Source organism: Hyla sarda, chromosome 4 (assembly GCF_029499605.1).
Source record: "Hyla sarda isolate aHylSar1 chromosome 4, aHylSar1.hap1, whole genome shotgun sequence".
In the NCBI taxonomy this organism is placed as follows: Eukaryota; Metazoa; Chordata; class Amphibia; order Anura; family Hylidae; genus Hyla; species Hyla sarda.
Genome location: NC_079192.1, coordinates 39,887,716 through 39,911,310, shown reverse-complemented (window position 1 = coordinate 39,911,310; position 23,595 = coordinate 39,887,716). Strand labels below are relative to the sequence as shown.

Sequence of the window (23,595 nt, the reverse complement as noted above, 5' to 3'; positions counted from 1 at the left end):
TCCATGAAGTGCAATACCAGTCACAATCTATAGACAAGTGTGGCACTGTTTCTAGAAGAAAGGTCATTTTGTTTAACTCCATTTTTACTTTACTTTCATGACACTATGGGAGAGATTTATCAAAACCTGTCCAGAGAAAAACTTGCTGAGTTGCCCATAGCAACCAATCAGGTCGCTTCTTTCACTTTTCAGAAGCCTTTTCAAAAGTAAAAGCAGCGATCTGTTTGGTTGCTATTAGAGATGAGCGAACTTACAGTAAATTAAATTCGTCACGAACTTCTCGGCTCGACAGTTGATGGCTTTTCCTGCATAAATTAGTTCAGCTTTCAGGTGCTCCGGTGGGCTGGAAAAGGTGGATACAGTCCTAGGAAAGAGTCTCCTAGGATTGTATCCACCTTTTCCAGCCCACGGGAGCACCTGAAAGCTGAACTAATTTATGCAGGATAAGTCATCAACTGACGAGCCGAGAAGTTCGTGACGAATCGAATTTACTGTAAATTCGCTAATCTCTAGTTGCTATGGGCAACTCAGCAACTTTTGATAAATCACCCCTATATTATTTTTCTCACATGTGTACGCCGCAGATTGACCATGCCCATTGACACGCCCCGCCTTACTACTGGGGCAACACAATGTAAAAACCACAATGTGAATTCAGGTAGAAAACAGACATGGTGCACATCTACAATCTTGTACAATGATCTAATTGCTTCTCAGCATAATATCAAAAACTAACAGGTTGTTAGTATATACATTTTGATAGATATATATAGGTGGTAATTAGCCACACAAGGGCCATTTCTTTCCTAGCAGCCTCCCAGTCTGACTGGGAGAGCATGGTAAGTGAGCTGTAACACCTTGTTCACACTGGTGTGGTGCGGGGCGGCGTCCGTTGCTGCCGTGGCGCTGTGTCTGCGGGCGGGTGCAGCCCATAGACTGGTTTGAGTGGCATTGGGGCCGCTCTGCCAGTGGGTCGCTGCACCACCCCCCCCCCCCCCCCCCGCCCCCCGTGTGGGCACTGGTGTCGCGGCGGTGGTGGTCGCCGCCCAGTGCTACGCCATTTTATGCTAGGGATGTTAGGGACCCACTCTTAATAGGTGGCCTTGACGTGGCGAGTGGGCTTGTACTTTTTGATCAAAAATGTATACTAACAACCTGTTAGTTTTTGATATTATGCTGAGAAGCAATCAGATCATTGTGCAAGATTGTAGATGTGCGCTATGTCTGTATTCTACTCGAATTCACACAATGTAAAAACCTCCTCCTCATGTAATCCCCCTACTACTGGGGCAACACACTGTAACAAACCCCTTCCTCATGTAATCTCCTTACTACTGGGGTGACACACTGTAACAAACCCCTTCCTCATGTAATCTCCTTACTACTGGGGCAACACACTGTAACAAACCCCCTCCTCATGTAATCTCCTTACTACTGGGGTGACACACTGTAACAAACCCCTTCCTCATGTAATCTCCTTACTACTGGGGTGACACACTGTAACAAACCTCCTCCTCATGTAATCTCCTTACTACTGGGGTGACACACTGTAACAAACCTCCTCCGCATGTAATCTCCTTACTACTGGGGTGACACACTGTAACAAACCTCCTCCGCATGTAATCTCCTTACTACTGGGGTGACACACTGTAACAAACCTCCTCCGCATTAAATAACCTTACTAATGGGGTGACACACTGTAACAAACCTCCTCCCCATGTAATCTCCTTACTACTGGGGTGACACACTGTAACAAAACTCCTTCTCATGTAATCACCTTATTACTGGGGTGACACACTGTAACAAACCTCCTCCTCATGTAATCACAGTACTACTGGGGTGACACACTGTAACAAACCTCCTCCTCATGTAATCTCCTTACTACTGGGGTGACACACTGTAACAAACCCCTTCCTCATGTAATCTCCTTACTACTAGGGTGACACACTGTAACAAAACTCCTCCTCATGTAATCACCTTACTACTGGGGTGACACATTGTAACAAACCTCCTTCTCATGTAATCTCCTTGCTACTGAGGTGACACACTGTAACAAACCTCCTCCTCATGTAATCTCCTTACTACTGGGGTGACACAATGTAACAAACCTCCTCCTCATGTAATCTCCTTACTACTGGGGTGACACACTGTAAAAACCTCCTCTTCATGTAATCTCCTTACTACTGGGGTGACACACTGTAACAAACCTCCTCCTCATGTAATCTCCTTACTACTGGGGTGACACACTGTAACAAAACTCCTCCTCATGTAATCACCTTACTACTGGGGTGACACACTGTAACAAACCTTCTCATGTAATCTCTTACTACTGAGGTGACACACTGTAACAAACCCCTTCTTCATGTAATCTCCTTACTACTGGGGTGACACACTGTAACAAACCTCCTCCCCATGTAATCTCCTTACTACTGGGGTGACACACTGCAACAAACTTCCTCCTCATGTAATCTCCTTACTACTGGGGTGACACACTGTAACAAACCCCCTCCTCATGTAATCTCCTTACTACTGGGGTGACACGCTGTAATAAACCTCCTCCTCATGTAATCCCCTTACTACTGGGGTGACACATTGTAACAAACCCCCTCTTCACCCAACAGTGGTTCTGGCTGGGCGGGTGCTTCGGATGAGCGTCGGGTGCTTCAGATGCTGGCTGGTTACTAACTTTCTTGCAGCAGGCAGAGTGGGGCCCCCATCAAGAGGGGGCGTTCTAGGCGGCTGCCTCTTTTGTCTATAGGCAGAATCGGCCCTGTAATCAGCTTTTCGAAGCAAACTATAAACCTAGTAGTCGCTGACTATTGCCGACTGTTTCCTTCTCTCCCTCCCGGCCTCTTCTTTTTCCTAAATACTTTCGTTCACCAGGGAGAAACTAAATGACTTCTCTTGATCCGGAGCCTCCGCGCCTCAGGCTGCAGCCAACATGTAGGGTGGAGAGTGGGGTGAGAGGTTTGAAGGCCACCACACCCCTATATCTGGTGGATTTCCCATACATCTCCATACAATGGATATAGCATCATGTGCAGACAATATGACAAGCAGTAGACATCTAGAGTGCATCGTGCTTTATGAAGCCCAATAAACTCCCATCCCGTTGGCCCATACATTTCATTGTGATGTCACTTCTGGCACCAAATCTGGCTCACGGCGGGGTTTTAATAGCTCGCTTCTTTTTTCAGACTACATGTAGGTTTTATTTTGTTGAGAAATGATCGCATTGCGGTTTCACCAGCCAAATAGGTCATTTACAGCAAACTGGCTGCAAATCATAGATGTCACAGGCCAAAAAAAAAAAAACAATAAAAAAACAATAAAAAAAAATAAAAAAAAACATCAGAAATTGTCCAGAACAGATGGTGGATTCGGATGAAGGATCGCTGTATTATGTAGACTATTATACTGTTTGTACCACTGTACAGGTGGAATCCTGGAATACTCTGGGTCTATAACAGTGGACTTAAACTGTGGACCTCCAGATGTTGCAAAACTTCAACTCCCAGCATGCCCGGACAGCCGTTGGCTGTCCGGGCATGCTGGGAGTTGAAGTTTTGCAACATCTGGAGGGCCACAGTTTGGGGCCACTGTTCTATACTTACAGTAGAATGAGGCTTAGAAGTACAGCAGATGTGTCACGTACTGCAGCTTACCCCATTTGCGTCTTAAAGGGGTACTCCGGTGGAAAACAATATTCCAACAATCAACTGGTGCCAGAAAAATAAAGGGGTACTCCGGTGGAATTTTTATTTATTTATTTTTTTAAATCAACTGGTGCCAGAAAGTTAAACAGATTTGTAAATTATTTCTATTAAAAAATCTTAATCCTTCCAGTACTTATTAGCTGCTGAATACTACAAAGGAAATTCTTTTCTTTTTGGAACACAGAGCTCTCTGCTGACATCATGACCACAGTGCTCCCTGCTGACATCTCTGTCCATTTTAGGAACTGACCAGAGCAACATATGTTTGCTATGAGGATTTTCTCCTACTCGGGACAGTTCTTAAAATGGACAGAGATGTCAGCAGAGAGCACTGTGGTCATAATGTCAGCAGAGAGCTCTGTGGTCATGATGTCAGCAGAGAGCTCTGTGGTCATGATGTCAGCAGAGAGCTTAGTGTTTCAAAAAAGAAAAATATTTCTTCTGTAGTATTCACAAGCTAATTAGTACTGGAAGTATTAAGATTTTTTAATAGAAGTAATTTACAAATCTGTTAAACTTTTTGGCACCAGTTGACTTAGAAAAAAAAGTTTTCTACCGGAGTACCCCTTTAAACTGTGGACCTCCAGATGTTGCAAAACTTCAACTCCCAGCATGCCCGGACAGCCGTTGGCTGTCCGGGCATGCTGGGAGTTGAAGTTTTGCAATATCTGAAGGGCCACTGTTTGAGACCACTACTCTGTCACATTGATGACTTATACATAGAATGAGGCTTAGAAGTATAGAGGATGTGTCTGGTACTGCAGCTAGCCTCATTCACGTCTTAAAGGGGTACTCCGGTGGAAAACAATATTTGTTTTACATCAACTGGTTCCAGGAAGTTCGACAAATTTGTAAATTATGTGGTATGGGGTCTGATGCAGGGTAGATGGAATTACCTTAGGGGCAGATGGCATTAAAGGGGTTAAAGGGGATAAGATGCCTCATTGCGGGGTCTCACCGCTGGAACCCCCACAATCTCTGCTGCGTCACCGCAGTCATCAGGTGCACGGAGCGAACCTCGCTTCGTGCCTGATGACTAGCAATGTGGCACAGACATCACGGCCATGTACCCCTTGAAATACTTCAGGAGCTGCTAGATATTCATGCCTCCTGGTGCCTGCAGACTATCTTCCTCATGGTCAACCGACAGGCAGATAAACTGTGCGACATCTAACAGCAGCAGGAGGAGTCGGGGGGAAACAGGGGGGGGGGGGATGTTAAAGGAGCCTCTCACTGCCAGCACTGTGATTGAACTCTGCAGCGAGGCTCAATCCTGGATGCTGCTGGCTGCATGGCTGCTATGCTTCCCCCAGCTACAAACACTATAGCAGCAGCAGGGGGCCCTCTGGAGGATGGGAGCCCTGGGCCACTGTCTAGTTTGCCATACCCTAACGCCGGCCCTGAAGGTAGCTTTACTGAGTGACAGATGATACAGTCTATACAGTGCAGCCAGGCCCACGGAGGTGACCAGTGACTTCAGAGACCTTAAGGGCTTGCTGGGACTTGCAGTGGTTTTGGACAATTTAGTGCAGGCCACGTTGACTTGACAATAGATGACAGTGACTGACTTGACTGGAGACAGACTAAGCTGTGACTTTATCTTACTTGTAGACTTATAACTTGTGGCTGCAGACTTGACTTGAGGCTCCTATTACTCCAGACTCCCAGACTCGACTGCACTTCAACAAAGACTCAGGAACTAAGAGAGAGAAGAGGCTCCTCCCAGGGCTTTTATGGGAAGACTCTGGTGGGGTCCCATTGGTCACCCTTAAGTCACATGGTCACTGATACCTCCTGGGTAACAATCACATGACAACTCACATGACAACTGGTGATCACATGTTAACCTCAACATTCTTATATACATAACATAGGGGATAATATACAATTACAGTAGAACAGATGCGGGGGCGGCCCAGGGGACACTGCAGGGAGGCTGCCTGACAGGGCAGCGAGGGTACGGGGTAACAACTCCTGTACTGGGTCACCACAATTACTTCTATTTAAAAATCTTAATCCTTCCAGTACTTATCAGCTGCTATATGCTCCACAGGAAGTTGTGCAGTTCTTTTCTGTCTGACCACAGTTCTCTCTGCTGACACCTCTGTCCGTGTCCGGAACTGTCCAGAGCAGGAGCAAATCCCTATAGCAAACCTCTCCTGCTCCGGACAGTTCAGCAGAGGTGTCAGCAGAGAGCACTGTGGTCGGACATAAAAGAACTACAAAACTTCCTCTGTAGTACTGGAAGGATTAAGATTTTTATATTGGGGGAATTTACAAATCTGTTTAACTTTCTGGCACCAGTTGATTAGAAATTTTTTTTTTTCCACCAGAGTACTCCTTTAATCATTAGGGGTCAGACCTTCAGTGTGGCCACTGTGGTCCAAAAGTAGAAAAAAAACTTGCTCTCTCCTTCCATTGAGCCCCTGTTGCTGTTGTTCCAATGGCACCCGGCTCCATTGCTCAGAACTGGTCTCGTCTCGATACAAGGCCACAAGGGCCTCCTCAGTTGGCCTCAGCTAGTGACTGGCTTTGTGGGCATCTTCTTGTGGGGACCAGGAGGTGCTGAGCCACCTTTCCCACAGGGCCACTCTAGGCACAGGCCTCTTCTGTCTGATGGTAAATTAGGCCCCTGTACTGATCTTCATGATTCTCTAGTTTTAGAGACCACATGATCATTTTTCATATCCAACTTTAAGGCTCCTTAGATGTCCTGAAACATTTTTCACTCCCTCCAATAAGACTGCCGAAGGGCCCCCCTTTTTTTCGACAAAGGTCACACCAGTGACCATCACTTCCACATTGTGAGGGCCCAATCAAACAGCTCCTCATCCTGTGAAGATAGGAAGGGGGGATATTAGGGGTTAACTGTTGTCAGGACTACTCCTGGTCACATGACCCTCTTTCTTAGATGGCGAAAGAAGTGGGCTCCTGACGTGCAGACCTCTCTAGTGAGGACGGGGGTTAATGAGTAAGCCTCAGTTGTTCCTATGGCCGAGGTCCAGCTCTGGATTCATTTCCGATTTTCCAGACCCCTGTTTTTTATTTTATTTAATGCCCACGGCGAATCAGCGCTATTTGTCAGCTGCAGCTGTGTTGTATGGGAACAGTACATCAGGAGGATCAGGATCTGGAGCAGAGGACGGTGGGATGGGGTTGGGGGGGGGGTGTGACAAGAGATTTGTCTGCAGAATCCTCAGCGTTTCCTTCTTGTGGACGCAGCGTGGAGCAGACTGGATTTATGAGGTGACGTCAATCACGCCTTACATAGACCCTGAAACGCGCTGAGGGCCTGACCAGAGTTTTCCATATATTTTATAGAGTATGTATACAATTCTTACATTCTTCCAATGCATCTAAAAAAATATGAAGAAGCAACTTTACAACTACTACAAATGTATGTCTACAGATCCTGTGCAGACCTATATGTCTCCAAGGTAACAGACTACAAACAAACACTCTGTAGTCTAATCCTACAGCCATACACCCTTCCATCTGACCCCACTGCTTGCTAATCTAACAAATGTACACTCATTGCTAGCCTCGGGTCGGACCCCCTTTTGCCTCATTCATGGTGGAATACTTTCTACAAGGTGCTGGACACATTCCTCAGAGATTTCCCTTTATTTGATTACATCACACAATTCCTCCATATGGACATGATGACATCACACAGTTCCTCCATATGGACATGATGACATCACACAGTTCCTCCATATGGACATGATGACATCACACAGTTCCTCCATATGGACATGATGACATCACACAGTTCCTCCATATGGACATGATGACATCACACAGTTCCTCCATATGGACATGATGACATCACACTGTTCCTCCATATGGACATGATGACATCACACAGTTCCTCCATATGGACATGATGACATCACACAGTTCCTCCATATGGACATGATGACATCACACAGTTCCTCCATATGGACATGATGACATCACACAGTTCCTCCATATGGACATGATGACATCACACAGTTCCTCCATATGGACATGATGACATCACACTGTTCCTCCATATGGACATGATGACATCACACAGTTCCTCCATATGGACATGATGACATCACACAGTTCCTCCATATGGACATGATGACATCACACTGTTCCTCCATATGGACATGATGACATCACACAGTTCCTCCATATGGACATGATGACATCACACAGTTCCTCCATATGGACATGATGACATCACACTGTTCCTCCATATGGACATGATGACATCACACAGTTCCTCCATATGGACATGATGACATCACACTGTTCCTCCATATGGACATGATGACATCACACTGTTCCTCCATATGGACATGATGACATCACACAGTTCCTCCATATGGACATGATGACATCACACAGTTCCTCCATATGGACATGATGACATCACACTGTTCCTCCATATGGACATGATGACATCACACAGTTCCTCCATATGGACATGATGACATCACACTGTTCCTCCATATGGACATGATGACATCACACTGTTCCTCCATATAGACATGATGACATCACACAGTTCCTCCATATGGACATGATGACATTACACAGTTCCTCCATATAGACATGATGACATCACACAGTTCCTCCATATGGACATGATGACATCACACAGTTCCTCCATATGGACATGATGACATCACACAGTTCCTCCATATAGACATGATGACATTACACAGTTCCTCCATATAGACATGATAACATCACACAGTTCCTCCATATAGACATGATGACATCACACAGTTCCTCCATATGTATATGACGACATCACACAGATGCTGCAGATTTGTCGGATCCATGAGGAGAATCTCCGGTTCCACCACATCATAAAGATGATCTACTGGATGAGATCTGGTGACTGTGGAGGCCATTGGAGTCCAGTGAACTCATTGTCCTGTATGAGATGATGTCATGTGACCTCATTGTCCTGTATGAGATGATGTCATGTGACCTCATTGTCCTGTATGAGATGATGTCATGTGACCTCATTGTCCTGTATGAGATGATGTCATGTGACCTCATTTTCCTGTATGAGATGATGTCATGTGACCTCATTGTCCTGTATGAGATGATGTCTGTGACCTCATTGTCCTGTATGAGATGATGTCATGTGACCTCATTGTCCTGTATGAGATGATGTCATGTGACCTCATTGTCCTGTATGAGATGATGTCTGTGACCTCATTGTCCTGTATGAGATGATGTCATGTGACCTCATTGTCCTGTATGAGATGATGTCATGTGACCTCATTGTCCTGTATGAGATGATGTCTGTGACCTCATTGTCCTGTATGAGATGATGTCATGTGACCTCATTGTCCTGTATGAGATGATGTCATGTGACCTCATTGTCCTGTATGAGATGATGTCATGTGACCTCATTGTCCTGTATGAGATGATGTCTGTGACCTCATTGTCCTGTATGAGATGATGTCATGTGACCTCATTGTCCTGTATGAGATGATGTCATGTGACCTCATTGTCCTGTATGAGATGATGTCATGTGACCTCATTGTCCTGTATGAGATGATGTCATGTGACCTCATTTTCCTGTATGAGATGATGTCATGTGACCTCATTGTCCTGTATGAGATGATGTCTGTGACCTCATTGTCCTGTATGAGATGATGTCATGTGACCTCATTGTCCTGTATGAGATGATGTCATGTGACCTCATTGTCCTGTATGAGATGATGTCTGTGACCTCATTGTCCTGTATGAGATGATGTCATGTGACCTCATTGTCCTGTATGAGATGATGTCATGTGACCTCATTGTCCTGTATGAGATGATGTCTGTGACCTCATTGTCCTGTATGAGATGATGTCATGTGACCTCATTGTCCTGTATGAGATGATGTCATGTGACCTCATTGTCCTGTATGAGATGATGTCATGTGACCTCATTGTCCTGTATGAGATGATGTCTGTGACCTCATTGTCCTGTATGAGATGATGTCATGTGACCTCATTGTCCTGTATGAGATGATGTCATGTGACCTCATTGTCCTGTATGAGATGATGTCTGTGACCTCATTGTCCTGTATGAGATGATGTCATGTGACCTCATTGTCCTGTATGAGATGATGTCATGTGACCTCATTGTCCTGTATGAGATGATGTCATGTGACATTATCCTGCTGGAAGTATCATCAGAAGATGGGTCCACTGTGGTCATAAAGGGATGGACATGGTCAGTAACAATTCTCAGATCGGTTGTCGTGTTTATACCAGGCTCAATTGGTACTAAGGGGCCCAAAGTGTGCCCAGAAAATGTCCCCCACACCATCACACCACCAGCCTGAACCACTGATACAAGGCAGGATGGATCTTTGCTTTATGTTGTTTATGACAAATTCTGACCCTGCCATCTGAATGTCACGGCTGGAATCGAGACTCATCAGTCCAAACAACGTTCTTCCATTGTCCTATTTTGGTGCCTGTGTGAATGTGCCTGTTGTAGCCTCAGTTTCCTATTCTTAGCTTACAGGAGTGGCCCCCGATGTGGTCTTCAGCTGCTGTAGCCCATCTGCCTCGAGGTTTAGAGATGGTATTTTGCATACCTTGGTTGTAAGAAGTGATTATTTACTTTTGCCTTTCTATCATCTCGAACCAGTCTGCCCATTCTCCTGACCTCAGGAAGGCATTTTCATCCACACAACTGCTGCTCACTGGGTATGTTCTTTGTTTTTGTACCATTCTCTGTAAACCCTACAGATATTTGTGCATGAAAATCCCAGTAGATCAGCAGTTTCTGAAACACTAAAACCAACCCGCCTGGCACCAACAACCATGCCATGCTCAAAGTCACCTCCCCCCCCCCCTACTGATGCTCGGTCTGAACTTCAGCAAGTTGTCTTGACCCCATCTACATGCCTAAATGGGATTGGCTGATTAGCTATTTGTGTTAACAAGCAATTAACAGGTGTACCTAATAAAGGGAGCGTGACTGCAGGATCAGACTACACGGGGCATGTTTGCAGTCTGTAGCCATAGAAACCAGGCCTGCCTAGGAACTGATGAGACTTTTCATTAAAGGGGTACTCCCGTGAAAAACTTATTTTTTTTTTTTTTTTTTTCATCAACTGGTGCCAGAAAGTTAAACAGATTTGTAAATTACTTCTATTAAAAAATCTTAATCCTTCCAGTACTTTTTAGGGGCTGTATACTACAGAGGAAATGTTTTTATTTTTGGATTTCTCTTATGTCACGACCGCAGTGCTCACTGCTGACCTCTGCTGTCCATTTTTAGAAACTGTCCAGAGCAGTATATGTTTGCTATGGGGATTTTCTCCTGCTCTGGACAGTTCCTAAAATGGACAGCAGAGGTCAGCAGAGAGCACCGTGGTCCTGACATAAGAGAAATCCAAAAAGAAAAAAATTTCCTCTGTAGTATACAGCCCCTAAAAAGTACTGGAAGGATTAAGATTTTTTAATAGAACTGATTTACAAATCTGTTTAACTTTCTGGCACCAGTTGATCTTAAAAAAAAAAAAAAAGTTTTCCACGGGAGTACCCCTTTAAGACATCATTTGCAACGTTGCTTATATTTTTTCATACTAGACCATCGGTTCCCAACCAGTGTGCCTCCAGCTGTTGCAAAACTACAACTTCCAGCCTTCGGCTGGAAGTTGTAGTTTTGCAACAGCTGGAGGCACACTGGTTGGGAAACACTGCACTTTACACTCAGTGACTTTGACCCTGAAGTAAACAAGACAACAAAACAAAACAATGAAAGGTAAAGATAAAACGTAAGCTAAAATAAAAGCCTAAAACGGCAACACAAATTGGGATCATATGAATTTACGGCATAATAACAGGATAAATGTTACCATATGTTTTATTTTAGTTATTTAGGACTGTTTTGGGACTCAGGGCAGCTGACTAGTGTATTGCTTCATAGATCTGGTTGTCTGCACGTTCTGTGCGAACTCTTAAAGGGGTACTCCGGTGGAAAACATTTTATTTTATTTTTTTTAAATCAACTGGTGCCAGAAAGTTAAACAGATTTGTAAATGACTTCTATTAAAAAATCTTTATCCTTCCAGTACTTTTTAGCAGCTGTATGCTACAGCTTTTTTTTTTGTTGCTTTTGCCTTGTCCACAGTGCTCTCTGCTGACACCTCTGTCCGTGTCCAAATCCCCATAGCAAACCTATGCTACTCTGGACAGTTCCTGACACGGACAGAGGTGTCAGCAGAGAGCACAAAAAAAGAAATTCAAAAATAAAAGAATATCCTCTGTAGCATACAGCTGCTAATAAGTACTGGAAGGATAAAGATTTTTTTTTTTTTTATTAGAAGTAATTTACAAATCTGTTTAACTTTCTGGCACCAGTTCATTTAAAAAAAAATAAAAATAAATAAAGGTTTTCCACCGGAGTACCCCTTTAAGACTCAGATGACAGATGAGATGGGCATCTGGGCCTGTAGGGTGACATCTAGTGGGAAGAGGGTGAACAATGAAGACAGATAATACATCTGAGATATATAGGTACACTCTGATATTGCAACTAGAGATGAGCGAACTTACAGTAAATTCGATTCGTCACGAACTTCTCGGCTCGGCAGTTGATGAGTTATCCTGCATAAATTAGTTCAGCCTTCAGGTGCTCCGGTGGGCTGGAAAAGGTGGATACAGTCCTAGGAAAGAGTCTCATGTGGGTAGGGCTTTTATGGTATAAAAGCTGGATTGAAATTTTTTTTAGCCACATGAAACCTCGGAAATCATACAGTATGATCGGGCTTGGTCTGCTGATCACCAATGTGCCGAAGAACAGAATCAGGGCTCAATTCCTGCTGGAACGCATGGGAACAGAGTTCCTGTGCCTTTTCCACAGCAGTAACACTGTTCCCATTAGCAGAAGTCCTGCAGGACCAGCCCTTAAAGGGGTACTCCACTGGAAAACATTTTCTTTTAAATCAACTGGTGCCAGAAAGGTAAACAGATTTGTAAATGACTTCTATTAAAAAAACTATTAAAAAATCTTAATCCTTCCAGTACTTATCAACTGCTGTATGATCCTGAGGAAGTTATTTTCGTTTTGAATTTCCTTTCTGTCTGAACACAGTGCTCTCTGCTGACACCTCTGTCCATTTCAGGAACTGTCCAGAGTAGGAGAGGTTTTCTATGGGGATTTGCTCCTGCTCTGAACGGTTCCTAAAATGGACAGGGGTGTCAGCAGAGAGCACTGTGGTCAGACAGAAAGGAAATTCAAAAAAGAAAAGAACATCCTGGCGCGTAGTGATCTATTCTGTACTGCGAGTGGAAATGGACGTCACACGACAACCCTAGGGCATCAACCTGCATCTACACCAGGGGTCTCAAACTCAAATTATCTGGGGGCCACTGGAGATAGAGGCTTGGCCGCATGTGCCCCTCACAGATAATGCCCTCATCATGTGCCCCTCACATATAATGCCTCCATCATGCGCCCCTCATATATAATGCCCCCATCATGTGCCCCTCATATACAATGCCCCCATCATGTGCCCCTCACATATAATGCCCCCATCGTGTGCCCTTCATATATAATGCCCCCATAATGTGCCCCTCATATACAATGCCCCCATCATGTGCCCCTCACATATAATGCCCCCATCATGTGCCCCTCATAAATAATGTCCCCATCATGTGCCCCTTATATACAATGCCCCCATCATGTGCCCCTCACATATAATGCCCCCATCATGCGCCCCTCATATATAATGCCTCCATCATGCGCCCCTCACATAAAATGTCTCCATCATGTGCCCCTCACATATAAATTCCCCATCATGTGCCCCTCACATATAATGCCCCCATCATGCCCCCTCACATATAATGCCCCCATCATGCCCCCTCACATATAATGCCTCCATCATGTGCCCCTCACATATAATGCCCCCATCATGTACCCCTCACACATAATGCCCCCATCATGTGCCCCTCACATAAAATGCCCCATCATGTGCCCCTCACATATAATGCCCCATCATGTGCCCCTCACATATAATGCCCCCATCATGTGCCCCTCACATATAATGCCCCATCATGTGCCCCTCACATATAATGCCCCATCATGTGCCCCTCACATATAATGCCTCCATCATGTGCCCCTCACATATAATGCCCCATCATGTGCCCCTCACATATAATGCCCCCATCATGTGCCCCTCACATATAATGCCCCATCATGTGCCCCTCACATATAATGCCCCATCATGTGCCCCTCACATATAATGCCTCCATCATGTGCCCCTCACATATCATGCCCCCATCATGCGCCCCTCACATATAATGCCCCATCGTGTGCCCCTCACATATAATGCCCCCATCATGTGCCCCTCACATATAATGCCCCCATCATGTGCCCCTCACATATAATGCCCCATCATGTGCCCCTCACATATAATGCCCCATCATGTGCCCCTCACATATAATGCCTCCATCATGTGCCCCTCACATATAATGCCCCCATCATGCGCTCCTCACATATAATGCCCCCATCATGCGCTCCTCACATATAATGCCCCCATCATGCGCTCCTCACATATAATGCCTCCATCATGTGCCCCTCACATATAATGCCCCCATCATGTGCCCCTCACATATAATGCCTCCATCATGTGCCCCTCACATATAATGCCCCCATCATGTGCCCCTCACATATAATGCCCCCAACATGTGCCCCTCACATATAATGCCTCCATCATGTGCCCCTCACATATAATGCCCCCATCATGTGCCCCTCACATATAATGCCTCATCATGTGCCCCTCACATATAATGTCCCTATCATGCGCCCCTCACATATCATGCCCCCATCATGCGCCCCTCACATATAATGCCCCATCGTGTGCCCCTCACATATAATGCCCCCATCATGTGCCCCTCACATATAATGCCTCCATCATGTGCCCCTCACATATAATGCCCCATCGTGTGCCCCTCACATATAATGCCTCCATCATGTGCCCCTCACATATAATGCCTCCATCATGTGCCCCTCACACATAATGCCCCCATCATGTGCCCCTCACATATAATGCCCCATCATGTGCCCCTCACATATAATGCCCCATCATGTGCCCCTCACATATAATGCCCCCATCATGCGCCCCTCACATATAATGCCCCCATCATGTGCCCCTCACATATAATGCCCCATCATGTGCCCCTCACATATAATGCCTCCATCATGCGCCCCTCACATATAATGCCCCATCATGTGCCCCTCACATATAATGCCCCATCATGTGCGCCTCACATATAATGCCCCATCATGTGCCCCTCACATATAATGCCCCATCATGTGCGCCTCACATATAATGCCCCCATCATGCCCCCTCACATATAATGTCCCCATCATGCGCCCCTCACATATAATGCCCCATCATATGCCCCTCACATATAATGCCCCATCATGTGCGCCTCACATATAATGCCCCATCATGTGCCCCTCACATATAATGCCCCATCATGTGCCCCTCACATATAATGCCCCCATCATGTGCCCCTCACATATAATGTCCCCATCATGTGCCCCTGACATATAATGCCCCCATCATGTGCCCCTCACATATAATGCCTCCATCATGTGCCCCTAACATATAATGTCCCCATCATGCGCCCCTCACATATAATGCCCCCTCACATATCATGCGCCCCTCAGACATAATGCCCCCTCACATATAATGCCCCCTCACATATAATGCCCCCTCACATATAATGCCCCCCTCACATATAATGCCCCCATCATGCGCCCCTCACATATAATGCCCCCTCACATATAATGCCCCCTCACATATAATGCCCCCCTCACATATAATGCCCCCATCATGCGCCCCTCACATATAATGCCCCCTCACATATAATGCCCCCTCACATATAATGCCCCCTCACATATAATGCCCCCTCACATATAATGCCCCCCTCACATATAATGCCCCCATCATGCGCCCCTCACATATAATGCCCCCTCACATATAATGCCCCCTCACATATAATGCCCCCTCACATATAATGCCCCCCTCACATATAATGCCCCCTCACATATAATGCCCCCTCACATATAATGCCCCCCTCACATATAATGCCCCCTCACATATAATACCCCCTCACACATAATGCCCCCCTCACATATAATGCCCCTCACATTTAATGCCTCCATCATGTGCCCCTCACATTTAATGCCTCCATCATGTGCCCCTAACATATAATGTCCCCATCATGCGCCCCTCACATATAATGCCCCCATCACATATAATGCCCCCTCACATATCATGCGCCCCTCAGACATAATGCCCCCTCACATATAATGCCCCCTCTATGTGATATTAGGAATGCCCCTTACAGCTGAGTGATAATTCATAATAGACAATGTCATGTGACAGATATGATATCAGACATATGGAATAAATATATGACCGATTCTACACACTGACCATTTCCCCCAGGGGGGTAATTACTATGTCTTAAAGGGACAGTACGGTAAGTCTATGCAGATGTAGTAGACCTTACGTTGTCGTTGACGTTTTCTTCCCTATATAACTATGATCCTATGTGATTTACACCCTCAGCTCTGCTACATCTGTACATGTTCTAAACAAACCCTTATAGGCCCTAATCTATAGGTGATGTATTGTTTATCTGCCGCCATTGGTCCTCATCATATGGATTTCTCTTTACAGGGCGACATCCAACAGCTGCTGATAGTGGCAGATCCTAGAGCCGCCTACGATTACTGCAACACCTACATGCCCAGCTGTGATGGCGCTCTAGTCTATGCTGTACAAGCCCAGGACCCCGAGTTCCCCGACCAGGTAAGAAACCAACAACATGTGACCTAAAGCAATACTATTAAAGAAGATAGAAAGATACATATGAGATAGATAAATAGATAGATAGATATGAGATAGATATATATGAGATAGATGGATATGAGATAGATATGAGATAAGTAGATAGATAGATATGAGATAGATAGATATGAGATAGGTAGATAGATAGATAGATATGAGATAGATGGATATGAGATAGATAGATAGGAGATAGATATGAGATAGATAAATAGATAGATAGATATGAGATAGATAGATAGATAGATATGAGATAGATAGATATGAGATAGATAGATATATAGGAGATAGATATGAGATAGATAAATAGATAGATAGATAGATAGATATGAGATAGATAGATATGAGATAGATATGAGATAGGTAGATAGATAGATAGATATGAGATAGATAGATATGAGATAGATATGAGATAAGTAGATAGATAGATATGAGATAGATAGATATGAGATAGGTAGATAGATAGATAGATATGAGATAGATGGATATGAGATAGATAGATAGGAGATAGATATGAGATAGATAAATAGATAGATAGATATGAGATAGATAGATAGATAGATATGAGATAGATAGATATGAGATAGATAGATATATAGGAGATAGATATGAGATAGATAAATAGATAGATAGATAGATAGATAGATATGAGATAGATAGATATGAGATAGATATGAGATAGGTAGATAGATAGATAGATATGAGATAGATAGATATGAGATAGATATGAGATAAGTAGATAGATAGATATGAGATAGATAGATATGAGATAGGTAGATAGATAGATAGATATGAGATAGATGGATATGAGATAGATAGATAGGAGATAGATATGAGATAGATAAATAGATAGATAGATATGAGATAGATAGATAGATAGATAGATATGAGATAGATAGATATGAGATAGATAGATATATAGGAGATAGATATGAGATAGATAAATAGATAGAAAGATAGATAGATAGATATGAGATAGATAGATATGAGATAGATATGAGATAGGTAGATAGATAGATAGATATGAGATAGATAGATATGAGATAGATAAATAGATAGATAGATATGAGATAGATAGATATGAGATAGATAGATAAATAAATAGATATGAGATAGATAGATATATATGAGATAGATAGATAGATATGAGATAGATAGATATGAGATAGATATGAGATAGATAGATATGAGATAGATAGATAGATATGAGATAGATAGATAGATATGAGATAGGTAGATAGTATTTTTTCCACAGTAGACAGGGGCTAGCCTTCGGATCTCTCCCACAGATGTGTAGTCTGTAGAGATGAGCGAACTTACAGTAAATTCGATTCGTCACGAACTTCTCGGCTTGGCAGTTGATGAGTTATCCTGCATAAATTAGTTCAGCTTTCCGGTGCTCCGGTGGGCTGGAAAAGGTGGATACATTCCTAGGAGACTCTTTCCTAGGACTGTATCCACCTTTTCCAGCCCACCGGAGCACCGGAAAGCTGAACTAATTTATGCAGGAAAAGTCATCAACTGCCGAGCTGAGAAGTTCGTGACGAATCGAATTTACTGTAAGTTCGTTCATCTCTAGTAGTCTGCTGCAGATCCACACATGGATGAGCCCCATTTTATTTAATACGGGTCAATCCTTGTCTCCTCTGTGGAGTTCATGACCTTAGTATGATGCTATAGTCACATGTATGGGATGTGGGATCGTCCTCAGATGTAACATGGATTTCTCCTGTGACTGGCCAGATGACAGACATCATAAGGATCCATAGTGACGTCTACATTGGTGACACCATTATCCATAACCCTCCCGAAAATGCTGTAAAGTATCTGCATGGATCTTCTGCAGCTTTTACAGCAAAAGAATTAGATTTACTGCAGATTTTTCCCATTGACTTCAATGAGCCTACAATTCCGCTTTGAATGGGTTTTCCTTTCACAAATTCACACTTTTGGAAGCGGAATTTGTGAACAGAAAATCCGCTTTAAAATATCCGCCGGAAGAATGGCGTTGCTCATTCTTCAGGCGGATATCCGCGCGGAACACATTGCAGTCTATTGGGGACTGCAATGTCCGCGTGGTCCTAGTGCTGACTGATTCAGATCTCCGGGTGGGAATTTTCCGTCTGTAGATTCCGCAGTGTGAACCTAGTCTTTACAGATTTTGGTGCGGATATACAGCGGATCAAAACCAGAATCAGAAAGTGAAGATTCAGAATACATTACTTGAGGAGAATTATCAAGACCTGTGCAGAGGAAAAGTTGACCAGTTGCCCATAGCAACCAATCAGATCGCTGCTTTCATTTGGCCTGTGAAAAATGAAAGAAGCGATCTGATTGGTTGCTAAGGGCAACAGCACCACTCTTCCTCTACACAGGTTTTGAAAAAAAATCTCCCTCCTTGACTTTTTTAATCTGTAAATATTAGCATATCCGTCTTTAAAGGAGTACTCCGCTGCTTGGCATCTTATCCCTTATCCTTTGGATAGGGGATGAGATGTCTGATCACGGGGGTCCTGCCGCTGGCGGCAGGACCCCCGCGATCAGACATCTTAGGGGGATAAGATGTCTGATCGCGGGGGTCCTGCCGCTGGCGGCAGGACCCCCGCGATCAGACATCTTATCCCCCATCCAAAGGATAGGGGATAAGATGCACAGCAGTGAAGTACCCCTTTAAATCTGCAGTGGCCGATCTGTGGGAAATCCCTACTGTTGAGTATGATTGTGGGAAAATCCTTAACATTCCTGAAGTTACTCAACTGCTAAACCCCCCCAACAATCCAGTTTCCCCCTAGGACAGGCAGGTCTGCTGTTATTTCCCATTACTTCCCATGACCCATTGGTCAATATCCCCCTCTATTACTTTGCTGACAATGCAGTTCTCTGGAGAGAGAATAGAAAGGAATGGGACCAACCAGGACGGGGCCCCCTCTGTCCAAGGGGCCCCATGGCAGCAGCATGGTTTGCCACTATGGTAAATACCGCTTTGGATATACCCCTAGATACATGAGTCCTATGGTAAGGCCATGTTAACAGGGGTTAGAAGGGAGCTCATGGGCCATCAGTAACTACACACATAACCCAACGTTACATTGTGGGTGGTTTCCTTGTAAAATACTATTATTTTATTTATGTTCCTTGTATGTAAACAGAAGAAGTTGGGAACAAAGTAAGAACATAGAATTCTTTGGCACCCGATAACTTTTGGCCTACAGAAAATTTGACCCTCGTGTCAGCTTCCAACACACGACTGGTTAAACTGCGAGAGGACCTCTTGGTTCCCACCAGCCAAAGCAGGCGTGAAATGGAAAGGATTTTGGCAGGGGCAGCCCCGGAGCTCGGAGCCAGGGTTTTCATTCAGCAGATGGGATGTCCGGGCCGGCCCAGCTGGAATGGTAACAGCTGGTCCGCAGGGCTGGGTTCTCGATGTGTATCATTCACATGAGCGTGAGTCACGGCACTGGCATGTGCAACTGGGAGGCAGCAAGGAAAACCAGACCTGGGAGATGTGTCATCGAGACCCCCGGGGAATAGACCCCTCAGTTCACAGCTCAGCAGTAATGTAGCAATGTCAGAGCTCTGCAGATGTAGTGTGTAAATTAATGGAATATTTGCCATGTATCCAGACAGGGATGATAGATTTTATAAAGAGTCCCGGAATGTCATAAATCTTATGGCCTCCATACAGTGATCATACAAGGGAAGAGCCAAGGTATGGAAGGGGCACTCAAGTCCGAAAATATCCTATAAGGAATTAGAGGTGGGCTCCATTTAGGACCCTCATCTATTACTCCGATTGTTCACTCTGGATGCCTTGACAAGTCTGTGCATTACATGAATAGATCATTGACTTCAGTAGGCACTGTGTAATACTCCACTTGCCCTGTGGTGGCGCTTAAGGGGAATTGAACACTTGCACCTTAGGGCATTAGAAGCACACCCTGTTATCAGCATATTTTGTTTCCCACCCTATAAAATCTAGTACATTCATGCCATGGACAGTCCATTGATTTAGATGAGAATGGTGTAATACTACATTTCCCCTGCGGAGGCACTGTAGGAGAGTTAAACACTTTTTGACACAATCAGATCAGATTGTCATTGAGGGACCTTTTCCTACAGGAGGAGATTATCCCAAGAAGAGAACCCCCTTGGCAATTACTGAATAAGATTCAATATATAGATTTTATAGGTATTCTGAGCTAGTTGTGCAAATCGGCAGCCCCCACAGTCAGCTGGGGAGTCAGGTGTCTTTTTTAGATATACTTTCTAGTTTTCGAGTCCTGTTCAGAAGAATCCCATCTATTACCTATTAAGGTAAAATACCATCTATATTAGATTGTATTAACCAAACCTCCCCTTAGAATGATTATAAACTTTAATATATATATATATATATATATATATATATATATATATATATGTAGATGCAAATCATAAAATGTAGCAGTATCTTGTAATACCTTTTTTATTGGACTAACAGAATTTTGTAGAGACAAGCTTTCGGGATTCCTCCCTTTATCAAGTCCAAAGCAAATCTCATTGTGCATCTGCACAAGATACTGCAACATTTATGATTAGCATCTGCATCACTGGACTAATACGGCTACTCAAATTTACTATATATATGTATGTATGTATATATATATATATAAATAATTACTATTATTATTATTTTTTTATATATATATATATATATATATATATATATATATATATATATATATACATTTTTTTAATAACAGGAATTATATTTTTAAGATCTAGAAAGCTGAAATTGATTAAGTCTAACCAAATACTTACGATAACAAGGATCCAGAAGCTTCTATTATTTTCATATTCCTGCTCTATAATACTTACCCAAGTGGTCAGACTTTTGGAACCATTTTTAGGTTTATACAAACATGGTGGCGTGGGAATATAAATCATGAGACGCCAAGAATATTAACCACAAAGAAAAGGGTCAGATTGGGGTTGTACCATGGTGCGTCATTGTCAGATGCTTTTGTATTTGGGATACAGGGTTCACTAATATACGGTTTAGACAATATTTTGGACCATTCACTCCTGTCTAGCACATGGATGGGAGCCATATTCTTCACATTCCACCAATGTCGCGCTATCTCTCTGTGCACCTGCTGGGCATCACTCCCGTAGAGAGAGGGTTTCCTCGTTCTCAGCTTAACACTTTATTAAAAATTCACTGGGGAATATTCAATGCCAAGAGTCAGGCCAAGCCATTCATGAATTATTATAGATGCCGTCACAGCTATGCTTTTCTCCAGTCATCTCTTTCTATTACTCCATATAACAAGGGATGGCTTACAATGAATATGGGACCCTTACCACCCATCTGAATTGTGATATACTTAGTAGCCCATGAGTGTAGAAGGTGGGTAGCTTGGATTATGTCCGTATGGGAATGGGATGGTAACGTAACATCTGTCTAGTGAGAATGATAGGAGATAAGTGGAGTAGAGATCACTACTTCACTTATCTCCTATAATTCTAAGGCTAACATGGTAAAGACTCTCTAGTGAGAAGAAGGAAAGGTAGGTCATCTGTGGTCTATTAGGAGTAGTACAGTTATGTAGAATCCCATGAAGAGGCTAAAAAGCCACCATGCCCAGAGAGAAGAGTAGGTGGGTGCTGGTCTGTACATAGTTTCCAGCATGGGCAGATTATATTGTTTCTATTGGTAGTAGATTGGTTGATGTTCACTTGGGAGACAGCTAGGATATATGGTGACCTGAGATAAGGGGATGATGTTTAGGTAGGTTTTATGGTAATAAGTATTTAGGGTAATAAGAGTGATTAGATAAGCTGAGGGGTATCATGCCCAAGAGACTTCTTAATGACATCGGGAACAATAGGAAAAAAAAGAAAAGAAAAAAAGGGGGGGGGGGTGCTTCCTAGTGTAGTATATCAGTAGTTGTGTGACCCTCCAACACACCTGACCTTAGAGAGTTGTGGTATAAAGGAACGACTCTATTGAAGGCGTAGATAGTGAAGAAATGTATGAGCTGCTGCACTCTGCCCCTAGATTATCCATACATTTCTTATAGGAGTAGGATTAGGTTAGACAGAAAAACGGTCTTGGAGGCGCTGCTCAATGGTGAAACAAACTCAACAAAGCACAGAAGGAAGCACAGGAAAACATATAATTTATTGGGTACAACTTGGACAACGTGTTCCGGCACTAACCCGTGCCTTCCTCAGGTCCACCAGAGTTACACCAGAGATCAGGAGGAGATTCACACAAACTGAGGTACTGGTGTAGCAATCCTGTGTGGATGCCGATACTACACAGGATTGCTACACCAGTACCTCAGTTCATGTATATCTCTTCCTGATCTGTGGTGTAACTCTGGTGGACCTGATGAAAAGATGGTTTAGTGCAGAAACGTGTTGTCCAAGTTGTACCCAATAAATTATATGTTTTCCTGTGCTTCGCCTATGGTTGAGTTTTCTCCCTACATTTCGTCTGCCCCTTAATGGCATGGGTGATCGGTAGTGCTCAAGAATGCAACTGACCCATCCATTTCTGGCATAGATCTCTTACACCAATACGTTCATGCTGGACCTTTAAAATAATCTCCTGACTCCTCCTAGTGATCCCTATATTCATTGTTTTTTTTTTGTTTTTTTTAACACCTCTCTTGGGTCCACAGAAACCCACGGAATCTGCCCCTCGAAAGAAAAAGGGCAAAGGTAAAAAGGATAGAAAGGGCAAAAAGAAGAACAAAAAGTCTGTAACAGAGCACACAACACAGTTGCACAGCACTATCATAAGTCCGACAGAAGGAATCACTACCTCAGCTGTCACTCAGGCAGTGACACTTCTCATGGTAACGGCCCTTTCCCCCAAAAGTGCCATTCTAGTGCCCACCTGCTTTGTCATTACCTGGCACCATCACTTATATTAATCTGCTCATATTGTCATCTTGTCCTAATATCCAACACTAACATCATCATCATCTGCTCTTAAAAGTAGAATTTTTGAATAAAGGTTCACGGCTCTTC

The 23,595-nt window shown here is 43.8% G+C and overlaps 1 protein-coding gene across 6 annotated transcripts in view; it reads left to right on the top strand.

Annotated features, from left to right (window-relative positions):
- COL5A3 (collagen type V alpha 3 chain) overlaps positions 1 to 23,595 on the top strand; it is a 213,826-nt gene that overhangs the window by 108,324 nt on the left and 81,907 nt on the right. For 3 of the 6 annotated variants that reach the window (XM_056570605.1, XM_056570608.1, XM_056570609.1), the window contains 2 exons: positions 16,408 to 16,539; positions 23,244 to 23,420. In XM_056570605.1, coding sequence (XP_056426580.1) covers positions 16,408 to 16,539; positions 23,244 to 23,420 — 309 coding nt within the window. Of the gene's footprint in view, positions 1 to 6,664; positions 6,688 to 16,407; positions 16,540 to 23,243; positions 23,421 to 23,595 lie in introns of those variants that run through there. The other 3 variants (XM_056570607.1, XM_056570606.1, XM_056570610.1) reach the window with 2 other exon arrangements.